The sequence below is a fragment of the Solea solea genome, chromosome 10, assembly GCF_958295425.1.
Source record: "Solea solea chromosome 10, fSolSol10.1, whole genome shotgun sequence".
NCBI lineage: Eukaryota > Metazoa > Chordata > Actinopteri > Pleuronectiformes > Soleidae > Solea > Solea solea.
In genome coordinates this window covers 11913961-11926245 of record NC_081143.1, presented here as the reverse complement: position 1 = coordinate 11926245, position 12285 = coordinate 11913961, and the positions used below count along the sequence as shown (strand labels likewise).

General features: G+C 42.0%; 1 protein-coding gene across 5 annotated transcripts in view; it reads left to right on the top strand.

The window, feature by feature from the left end:
* Window positions 1-12285, top strand: part of sh3pxd2aa (SH3 and PX domains 2Aa) — a 96352-nt gene that overhangs the window by 77181 nt on the left and 6886 nt on the right. For all 5 annotated transcript variants that reach the window (XM_058640277.1, XM_058640278.1, XM_058640281.1 and 2 more), the window contains 5 exons: window positions 302-415; window positions 4717-4800; window positions 9476-9593; window positions 11513-11916; window positions 12206-12255. In XM_058640277.1, the coding sequence (XP_058496260.1) occupies window positions 302-415; window positions 4717-4800; window positions 9476-9593; window positions 11513-11916; window positions 12206-12255 (770 nt within the window). The remainder of the gene's footprint in view (window positions 1-301; window positions 416-4716; window positions 4801-9475; window positions 9594-11512; window positions 11917-12205; window positions 12256-12285) is intronic.

Sequence of the window (12285 nt, the reverse complement as noted above, 5' to 3'; positions counted from 1 at the left end):
TTGCACTATGTTTGTCTAGTTGTACTCTTGTATTTCTATGTTTGTATTGTAGTTGCTGCCTTCCTGTTTTTATTTACCTATGATGTGTGCTGCTGCCTTTCTTGGCACCCTTGTGAAAGAGATCTTGATCTCAATGGGTCTTTTATCTGGTTAAATAAAGGAGAAATAAAAAAAAAGAAAAAAGAAGGGTGCTTTGATGATGTAATTCAGCATGTGGGGAAGGGGGCTTTGATGCTTTGATGTTTGTTAGCAACACTATGTGACCAAGGCTCTCTCTCCCTGTTTGTGTGTGTTTGTATAGGTTGGTGGTTTGTCAGCACAGCGGAGGAGCAGGGCTGGGTGCCAGCTACATACCTGGACTCACAAAACGGAACCAGAGACGATTTAGATCTTGGAACTTCCAGGACTGGAGAAGGTTAGCGCACGCACGCACGCACACACACGCACACACGCACGCACACACACACACACACACACACACACACACACATTGTATTGATCCCTGTCGTTACAGCTGTTCCAACCAAGAACAGAAAATATATATACATTGGAAATACTGGCTGTCTGTTGCTCCACCCACTACAAAGGGTAAATGAGCTAATTCTTAATCAACTGTCGGTGGATATTTAACATATATAATGTCTTTACAGTCCATTATTGTCCCATCGTTGTCTCCTCTCATTATGTGAAATTTCTCTCACTGTGACTCAGACACACTTTCACTCACAAGCCCCGCCTGTTGCTGACGCCTGAAAATGAATCGAATATGTTTAGTCTTTCTGAAAATGGAACAGATGGAGGGAAGGTTTTGTATGTGTATGTCCATGATCTCAGTGTAACACCAGGTATAAGTGCTGCTCCTCTTTTCTTTGGCGACCAGGCTCTTAAATGTTTTAAATGAGGACGGCAGTAACCATTTTAAATGCTCAAAGTCACACTCACAGTACCATGGTGAAATGGTACTGGAACAGAGCAAAGGATTTTTTTATGTTTTGGAACCAAAAGATAATTCTTTTCATCTGCCCCGGGAGGCTGCAAGTCCTGCATGAGCCTCATTTCGTTGAGCCCTTTCTCTCCCTCCTGAATGAAGCATTCATCACTGTGTCATGAGCACCTTTCTGTTTTTAGAACAAAGATCTCGGTCTTCTGTGGACAAACACATGCACACACTTGCTCTGTAGTTGTGTGTGGTTCGTTGAGCATTTTTAATGACTGTGTGAGAATAATGACACCCTCTTCACGGTTGTCATAGATACTCATATTGGCTGTTGTTATTAATTAACACGCACAGCATAATAGGTGTTGACAGTGACTCTAAAAGTGCACATGATGGTGGGTATTTAACAGATGTATGTTTTTTACAGTCCATTATAGACACATTGGCATTTAGAGTCAAACCCACAACCTTCAAGTTGAAAGACGACTCGCTCTACCACTAAGCTACCACTAAGTCCATTATCGTCCCCTTCTTCTTTTCCCCTCTCGCCATGTGATGATTCTCTGCTGCTGCTGTGAGCAGCCACCAGATATGATGTATTATTCATTTAAATGTGAATTCAAGTCCGTCTGTTCTATACTTTTGCTCACCTAAGATGTGGTGTTCCATTACGTTAGATCTTCAAAGTGGTTTAACGTGTCTGGTTGTAAAAGGAACTGTTGGATGTTTAAATAGCAGCAATAATATCTAATGTCATTTTTTTCTTCACAGTCAAAGTGAGGCTAATATTAGTTACTTATTATTGTTGATATTTAAATATAAAATAATTAGTACTATTAGTAAATTTAAGTCAGAAAAAAGTGGTTTTCATGGATCAGCAGCTGATTTGTCCCTGAACGCTTTACAGACCTCAGCTGAAACGCTCACAGCACAATGAAAGTCAGTCACAATTATTAATGATCAGAACAGTTGGGGATAGTAAAATTTTCCAGAATTCAACTCTTGTGTTTCGGTGAATGCACCCACACTTTCTCCCACTGGCTGGACTACTCCATAGGGCTATAATGTAATAATACTAGGTAATAATAAACATCCTGACTAAACTAACGAAATATATAAACCTTCCATTTGCCTATTAGACCTGGTGTCTCTGTGTTTGCACACATCGTCACTTCATATCTCCTCTCTCCGCTCACTTCCTGTCGTCTCTTGCTCGATCTCATTATCTCTGCCTGCTCTGTAACACAATTCCACTGGCAGCTCAGTGAGCTGCAGAGGAACAGACAGTCACAGCCCAGCCCCTGCTGAAATTACTCTGCAATAACATTTCCCTGTGTGCCCTCCCTGAGCTGATATTTCAATTAAGGAGGTCAAGAGGAGCAGGGCTGTGCTGTAGAGGGAAGCAGAGAGGAAATGACAAGTAATAGACGCACACAAAGGGAGAGGACACGTGTGGAGCAGAGGTAAAGGCAGAGGAGAGGATGTGAGGTGGAGAAAGTGAGTGGCATTGGAGGAAAGAGATTAGCACAGAGTTGCGTCTGACTCTCCTCCCCGTCATTAAGGTATCTGCTCTTCATGTGGCCTTGGAGGCTTACAGTGTTGTGACGGTTACTTTATTACACAAGGTCTAAACTAATGAGGAGTGAAATAGGTTGAGATCTCAGCGCACTGTCGCTGCAGATTGCCGTCACTCCCACCTCAATATTGTTTGTATCAATTAACACTCGCGTCAATGCAATGTGAACCCCGTAGACTATTGTAATTGCAGCATTTGTACAGTGTCATCTCATATAATTTGTGTATAAATGTAAAAAAAACCCAAGGGATAGGGAAGACGGGGGCAGACGGTCTGCTGTGGCACAGAGTATGTAACTGTGTGTGTGTGTGTGACTGGACAAGAGCAGTTCTGCTCAGTGAAACAGACAAAACGCTGCATTTAAAGATGTCACTTTGACATTTTATTGTCCAAATGAATAAATAATAGTTTGATTAGAAGGGACAAAGCTGCCTGCCCGCTTTGTCTGACCTGTGTGGAGGAAGCAGTGTGTTTATGACAGTCTGACGGTACCTGTCTACATTGTACTGTCCGAGTGAAACCCACCACCAGAGCCATGTGCCTGTGAAGTGGCTCTGATGACAAAGTGTGAGGAGAAATATGGTGCTGATCCCCGTTTGAGCTTTTCTATGTGGAGTTTGCACATTCTCCCAGTGTGCATGTGGGTTTTCTCCTCCCACAGTCCAAAAACATGCAGGGATTAAATAGACTCTCGAAATTGACCGCAGGCGTGAATGGTTGTGGCGTGATAATGAATTCCTGTCGAAATGGACGATCAAAATAAAGTGATAAAGTCAGTCAGTCATCATCATCTACCGCTTTATCCTCCACCAGAGGGTCGCGGGGGGTGCTGTGCCAATCCCAGCTACATCAGGTGATAGGCAGGGTACACCCTGGACAATTCGCCAGTCCATCGCAGGGCCACACACAGATAGAGACAAACAACCATTCACTCTCACACTCACTCCTATGGTCAATTTAGAGTGTCCAATTTACCTAATCGCATGTTTTTGGACTGTGGGAGGAAGCCGGAGAACCCGGAGAGAACCCACGCACACATAGGGAGAACATGCAAACTCCATGCAGAAAGGCCCTAGTTCCAACCGGGGCTCGAACCTGGGTCTTCTCGCTGCAAGGCAAGAGTGCTAACCACTACACCATCATGTGGCAAGTGATAAAGTAATAATCTTATTTATTTCAGAGTCTCGGTGTCACCAAGTCTGGGTTTTAGTTTTAGTATCAGGTGATTGTCAAACTACAGGATGATGGTCCTGAAGTTACTGTATGTGCAGCCTCCAGCGTGTGCTGCCTCTGTTAAGAACTAGTTTACTGCTGCTTCTGCTTCTGAGATGCAATCAATATGTCTCCTGATTAGAAATGATGAATTCATCACACATTAACTACACCATCTTAAAAGGTCCAGTGTGAAACAACATAACAAGATTGCAGATTGCCTGTCAGGGAACTTCGGTGGCCTTCACATGCCAGAATGTTGATGTCTTTCCCTTAGCAATGCCTCTAAGAGCAAAACACACATTTGGGCCGCTGCAGAAACATGGCACACAACATGGCAGCCTCTGTAAAGAAAGACCCTCGCTTTATTTTTAACACGCTTATATTTATATTCCACGATAACTTGTTTTTCATCTCATCTCAGCTAAAGTTGCCTACGTTATATGTAATTACTTGTAGGGATGCAACTAACAATTATTTTCATTATCACGTGTTTCTTTTTGAAGAAAAAAACCCATATATTTGGGGCTTTGAGAAATTCTTTGTTACGTGAAGCAAAGACACCAGGAAATATTCACGTTTTAGAAGCTGATAAATCAGAGAATTGTTAGAAAAACAACAACAGATCATCAGAATAGTTGCCTATTCAGTGAGTGATCCATTCATTGTTGCAACACTAATTCATTGTTGTGATTATTAGAAACGCCAGCTTTCACACATGAACACGTTCATAGCTCAGTAACTAAACCTGAAGAGCTTAAAGTGTTTTTAATAATAAACCAGCACCTAAGGGGATGCACATTATTTTAAATGCTGTTGCAGAACATGATCCTTTGGCTTCATGCAGAAGTTGTTTTTGTTTTACATGCTTTTTCTGAGCCTTTTTTTTTTTCCTAACCTTCGCTCTCCCATTTGATCATTTTGGCCTCTTATACTAACCCCATGTTTGTTACTTTTCTTTCTCTTTCTTTTTGCTCCTCATCCTCATCAGTTACTAAGAGACGCAAGGCTCATCTGAAGAGGCTGGACCGGCGCTGGACCCTTGGGGGTATAGTCAACCGTCAGCAGAGCAGAGGTGAATATAGTGGGCGCGCACACACACACACACACACACACAGACAGAATAGATAGTTAATGAATATAAACCCACATAAGTGAGTGTGCTTGTTGTAGCAGAGCAGAGCACTGCGTGCGTGCCAGGAGCTTTTTATTGGCTTGTTTTTTCCTGAAGCATCTCCATCACAAAGAATTCATGTTAGGCGTTTGTGTCACACACATTTACTACTGTAGTAAATGTGTGTGACACAAACGCCTAACATTGTCCAGCACTGTGCTGGACAATGTCCATGTCACACTGTTGACAAATATGAATACAGCTGCTGGAATGGACTGACAGCCGCAGACATGTTTTTTATCAGTCAGACAATGATCTTTGACAATGTGTCATTATTGTTACGAAAAATAACACCGGTCAACTGCACTATGCACCATGTGTCAGCACCTGGACTAAATCACACTTGTGCTGTATGTCCATGAGGAGCCTGATGCTGAGTCATCTTCTCGCCATAAAAAGGAGCCAACAAGCTCATGGATATAGTCACATATTGTAAAGCACACCACACATGAGCAATGCATAGCTGTTAGTATATTTATACATGCAGTTCACCGTGCTGCCACACGGACCTTTTTGCTGGAATTACACGACACAATGGGAATTTGTCTGCAAAGGGTATCAGCATTTACTAAAGGGTCAAATTACTCTGCAATAGCATCGAGTACTGTTCATATTTGAATCCATAAAGGTGTCACGTGACTCGGTTTCTTTCCATCACCACAGTGGCTTCACTGGCTTCACTCTGACTTGACCCCTTTAGCGTCCTCTCCCTCTGCCCTGACCACTGGGCAGCAGGTCATCCTGCAGGTCACTGACTATGGCAAATGTTTTAACAATTAATCGAACCACACTTAATTCTCCCAGTCAAAATTCAACATCTTTAAATCCTTAAAAAAGGATAAGTGGCCGTTTTAACATTTAATAACTAGACTGGATATGTATTACAGATATTCATGAATATACATGAATGGCAAAAGTGACTTCATTTGTCCTAGGAGGAATGTCATTGTGGATATCTGAAATGTTCTTTTTGACTAGGAAGAATTCAATTACAGATATCCGTAATACATATCCAGTCTAGCTATTAAATGTTAAAACGGCCACTTATACTTTTTAAAGATATCTTGAATTGAATTTTGACTAGGAGCAATAAAGATTTAGATATCTTTAAATACAATTTCTACTAGTCACAATGTTATTGCAGATATATCTAACTGCCATTTCTCCTAAAATGCTAGAAATGCTATTATGGATATCTAAAATATGGATAGTCAATGAACCCTTTTTATGTTAATTTTAAGTCTCCCTGTCAACAGATAGTCACAATACATTTGTGGATATCCATAATGACATTTATACTAGTCACAATGTATTTTTGGATAGTCAAAATTACATTCTGGATATCTGTAATCATTCATATTTACTAATAGTTTAAGACACTCATAAACAACATAATGTTAATCCTCAACAACTCAGGCAGTTCATGCAGGGTTTGGTTTAGTTTGGTTTTGTGGAGCAGAGCCATGTAAACTGTTCAAAGACTCAGGTTCATCACTTACTCTCCTCCCTTCTCTGGTTCATCCTTCAGGAAATGGAAACTCACTGCCTTTTAAGGTTGAAGTTATTGTAATAGCGATATTAGAGGGTCACGTTTTACAATATCATGGACTGTAATCAGTCAGCTCAGTGAAACAGTGTTATCCGGGCCTGTTGGAATGTCACCCAACCACAAATGTCTTAAATGAGTCAGTGGGAAGTGAAAAAGTGGGGCAGCAGCCGGCTTTCTGCTTCTAATCACTCAGACCTCAGCCTCTGCAGCGTGTGCATGAGTCACCGCCTCACAGTGAGAGCGTTAGGCACCAACGGTCCTCTCAGTATTTCAACTGTCATCTCAGTGCGGCTTTATTTAAAAGTATGGTTTGGGTTTTATGTGTGGTGGCATGAGGTAGTGATGTGTGCCCCCTACTCTGAGAAACAGACTGTCATAAAGGCTTGCTTTTTGTGAAATCACTGCTACCACTAGGGACACAGCAAGGACAGATTTTAGTCATCAAAATACTCACCTCATTAAATCTACACCTGCTTAAAGCCCAAATACTGTAGCAGCACTTCTTTTTTTTATTCCACCATTGAAAATAGTCCCACCATGAAACCTGACTGGATTCATGTCAATCTCAGCAGCAAAGTCCATAAAGAAAATGTAATTTTGGCTCACAGAGACATGACACCTCCTGGCCGACTGCTGTACGCTTGTATTCCATAAGTTAGTCTGAATAAAGATTTTCTAACACCAAAGTCACAAAATACAACATTTGAATTCACTGATGAAGGCAGTAATGGATAAACAGCTCCAAAGCACTATGATATAAAATCTCTGATTTTCTCAATGGATCTTGCAATAAAGTGCAAAATCTGTTGCTTGTAGGTTCACTCTTTCTTCTTCTGCTCACTGTGAGCACGTTTCAGAGCTGTGATTCACCTCTACCATCTCTCTGGTAAAATGCTCTGCCATTAGCCTGTCTCCTACTGTTTTGGCACAACATCTATCCACCATCTTCACTTTTATGTTGAAAACAGACATGTCGTCTGACATGTTGCTTGTCTACGTCTATAGAGGTGAACAGCGTTGTTACCTCTGCATTACCCTCAGTGGAAATTGTGGCATACTTGTTTGACTAAGTTTAGTTTTTGTTAAGAATTGTAACACTTTTAAGAAAATAATCATTTTCAGCTGGAATTTAAACAACACCTAGTTTCAGTCTGTCCTCATTTCTCGTGTCCTCGTCCTTCACACTCTCTCCTCGTCCCAGATACCTGTCCTTTGTTGCCGAATGAGGGCACAACTGTCGACCTGCTTGAAAATGCATTACTGAGCTGAGCGATAAGGAGTGGGTGAAGGCGGTTTTTACTGCTCTGCACAGACACTGTGATACCACTTGATTTAGTGGCACTGGCAAATGACAAAAACAAAGACCGGTCATGCAAGATTTATGTTCTTGGAGGATGTAATTTGCTAATGGAAGAAAGCAGTTGTATAATTTATATATATATATGTATATATATACATATATATATATATACATATAATGAATGATGATAATAATGCAAATTTGTCCTCACAGCCTACAACACACACTCACATGTATACAACACAAACGGGATTAATAACTGGGATTTATTTCAACCTTTCTGTTTTTCCTTCCTCTCCTCTGGGGAATTGACATAATTTCCTACAACAGATGCATACATTTAACACTCTCATGTTCCAGGTTTCTGTGTAAGCCATCTCAGTTCCCTGTTCATCTGCTAGTCCTCCACTCTCTCTCACACACACACACACACACACACACACACACACACACACACACACACACACACACACACACACACAGATCTGTGTCAGACCAGGTTTAGGGCCACATTTTCTTTGCCACTCCACATTACTGAGCTCAGTTGCACTGAAAGGATTCGGCAAAGTAACTTGAAATCCTGCCGTCTGAACTTAAAGGAATATTTCACCGATTTGCATTTGGCTCTGTATTAGAATAGGGGTAATATTTTTGAAAACATTTGCTTCCCAACCTCACTTTCCCCTGAGTTGAGAAATATCTTCACTTTTTTTTTTTTGTTACGTGCCCACCACTGAGGTTGGGAAGCACAATTTTAAAATTTCAAACCTATTCTAGTAATACAAAGCTAAATCGGTGAAGTATTCCTTTAATCCACCATTGAAAACATATGTCCGTGCCTCTGAGATATCACCACTGCTTTTCCCTAAGCCATTTCATTTGCCTTAGCCATCTAAGGTCACATTATCGCTCCTCTCTGTCTACCATTCTATGCTCCCTTCTTCTGCCCCAGTGTCTGTAAATCCCCTAAACTTCTCCTGCTCCCCCACTAAGATGAATGTAGCATTTCCTTTCCTCCGGGGGTTTTCAAAGTTTAGCAGAGCGTGAGAGAGGAGTGGCGGTCGGATGGCGATCTGAGAGGGGAGACCACGCTTAAAAAAATCTTTACCTCCTTAAGGGGAGGCCCTGATGTGGGCCTGCTGCCATAGGAGGAATCACCGTTTGGACATAGATCAACAAGCTGTAGATTTATCTGTCATGGATGCAAATACGCTTTGCACTTGCTGTGTGATTAATATTGTTATGATCAATGCTGTTATTACAGGAGGTCTTAAGGGTTTGAAGGGTCCACAGCAAATGTTCCCTAAGAGGGAGCTGTGTTTGTGTTGAAGTTTTCTAAGTAGGTCACACTGAACATTTTTCCACTCCTAAGGATTTTTGGTGCGACTGAAAGCTTTGGCTTGGTTTAGTCTAATAAAAGAGACTGTTTTTCAATCCCTATAAAGCAACAAACACGTGTTCTGTGAGTTTATCACACCATAGAATGTGTCATGAAACATTCAGCCACATTCATTGCCTATACCGTTTTATTTGTGTGCCTTTGGAGATAGTTCCAAAAGGTGTGTGTGTGTGGGGGGGGGGTCCACCATGTCCACCATGTCCACCATGTCCACCAATGCATGTTTTTGGAATGTGGGAGGAAATATCTGAAATGACTTAACAGGAAATTGAATGATAACAGTTTGCTCTCTTTTTCTGTTTCCTCTCTTTCCCCTCACCATCTCCAGAAGAGAAATATGTGACGATACAGCCATACACCAGTCAGGGTAAGGACGAGGTCAGCTTTGAGAAAGGCGTCACCGTGGAGGTCATCCAAAAGAACCTAGAGGGCTGGTGGTACATCAGGTGAGCACACACTGGTGAGAGGATAACACTTCAATAACTAACTAACTACGTGGTGTAGCCTTCACTGCTTTTTAACTCTTAATGGCTGGTGTCACGTGATGCCAAATGACACTGGGTTTTTTTGTTATGCACAATCGAATCACATTGAAGCTCAGCTCGCACAGGTCCATTTTGCTGGTGTTTTGGTCTTACCTGGGTGTCGCCATCATTTTAGCAGCATCAGCATCTCTTCTTCTTCAAAGGATCATGACAGATACTGTTTCTGTTTGTGAATGCAGGGTTAGAGCGCCAATTACATCTAGGCCTGGTCATACTGTGCCTTAAAGGAATACTTCACCTTAGCTTAGAATAGTGTGGGCACGTAACAAAGAAAAGAATGAAGATATTTCTCAACTCAGGTGAAAACTGAGGTTGGGAAGCACAATTTTTCAAAAAAACTATCCCAATTCTAATAATACAAAGCAAAATGCAAGTAGTATTCCTTTAAGGTCTGAGCTGTTTTTAATGACTAATCAAAAACGCAGTGCAGGTATCACTCAGGTTCTGAGTCGGTAGCAACTGGACGTTTCAACTTCAAGTCTAGTTGCTTCCAACTAGATGTGTTTTGGAACTGTAATACCCTAAAAGAGGGCACAAAGTGTTTTAGAACTGTAATACCCTAAAAGAGGGCATAAAGTGTTTTGGAACTGTCATACCCTAAAAGAGGGCACAAAGGATTGGGCGAGGTGGAGGCAGATGATCCACTATGGAGACCCCTGAAGGGAGAAGCCGAAATCATTGTTTTGCTTAAGGTTATCATACCATCAGAAACCTGGCAAAGCAAGTGAGTCCTCAGGGAACAATGACGTTGCTCGTGAGAGACATCATCTTGTGCCGTTATCAAGTCAGCTGTTTCCTGCAGCTCTCATTTGCCCAATGGTATGGAGAAGAAACCATTATCATATGAATCTGTCCACAGATCAACTAACTGCTCTGCCTGGGACGTCTAATGTGTGTGTGTGTGTGTTTGTCTGCATATTAGCACATGTGTGTTATTTACCCAGCCAGTGTGTGTTTCCTGCCAGTTTGTTTTCTTGTTCTTGGGGGAATTGTAGCAGAGCTCCAGTGCAGAACTGATTACTATCACATGCTGCCTCTTGGCGTGATATGTTCACATTAAGACTGTATTCTTATATAGGAGAAAACTCACGCAGTTACAGGTCTTTAATAATAGGCGTAATATTTGTGGTGTGTGGCCAACATGTATGCACAAACATCTAGCTCCTGCAGCTTGTTCACTCGTTGGCTCTCACTTCAGTGAGAATCTTTGTCAAACATGAACTGATCCTCCAGATGTACGTCTCAGCTGGGACCAATCACAATTTTTATTTGGAAATGAGGACTCCTTGTGATCGAAGTCAGAATCCTTGCATGATCTTTTTTGAGCTGAGAATGATTCAGTCTATAGTTTCGGGGTTTGGATGTGGAGTTTTGTGAGGTACTAACACATAGTCACTCCTGACTTCTGGCACCGAAGGGAAAAAAAAAGGTTTTCTTCACTTAACAGAAGGCTCACCTAATATAATCTGTGCCCATTTAAGACTATAGTATCTGAAGAACATGTTCTCCACTTTATCTTTCTGACAGACAGCTTAGTTTATGTCCCTTTGTTGTGTTGTAGTTTATGTCCCTCATTCCTTGCACCAGTGTACCGAGACATTATGGCACACAGGAGTTTTGATCCACTTTTGCCTTCATCAGTCCATGAAAATGTGTGTCTTCTGTGTTTGAAATCCTTGATTCTGATTTACCTTAGTGACACAAACTAACCCAGTGATGCTCAAGCATACAATAATCCCGATGACATTTAGGATGAGTACACTGACACTGAAGAATACAGCAAACTACAATGTCAATCCTTTCTTCCTTATGCATTCCAGGTACTTGGGGAAAGAAGGTTGGGCCCCTGCATCATACTTGAAAAAGCTGAAAGAGGATTTCTCCCCACGCAAGAAAACACTGACAGGCCCAGTGGAGATCATCGGCAACATCATGGAAATCAGCAACCTGCTGCAAAAGAAGTCCGTCAGTGAGAAGGACATCCAGACGGACGGAGAGGGCAGCACCACCCCGGAGCGCCACATCTCCAAGAGTGAGATCAGCCTGCCCATGCCCTTTAGCTCTGAAATCAATGCAGAGACGGGCAGGAGGCTGAGTGCCGGCCGGGACACCAACAGTCCCTGTCTCGGAATTGCAGCGAGCGCTGCTCTGAAGGAGAGCAAAGTGAGAGGAGAGCCAGGGTCTCCGGCTGTTGCCAGGGTGGCACCACATAGAGTGGAAATTGGTAGGTATTTGTTGTGTGTTACTGGAATATTGTTTGTCTACCAGAGGATGTATTTGCTGTAACTAAACGGAGGACATTTATTTTGAGGTATTAAGACATGTAATTTCCCATTTGTGCAGGCTTTGATGCTGTAGGTAAGCTTTATGCCTGGTGGTGGTGGTGACTTGAAAGACTAACTGGGACTTTGAAATGTTTGCTGTGTGCTTTCACTTTCCTAACATAGGTTTTAACTCAGGAAGCACGAGTAAGTTGCAGTGACATTTAAATGAGCTGTCATTTTGTTCACCAGGGTCTCCAAACCTGAGACAAAAACCTCCCCCCAGGAGAGACACCAACTTGGTAAGACACACCACTGTTTTTTAAATTAAA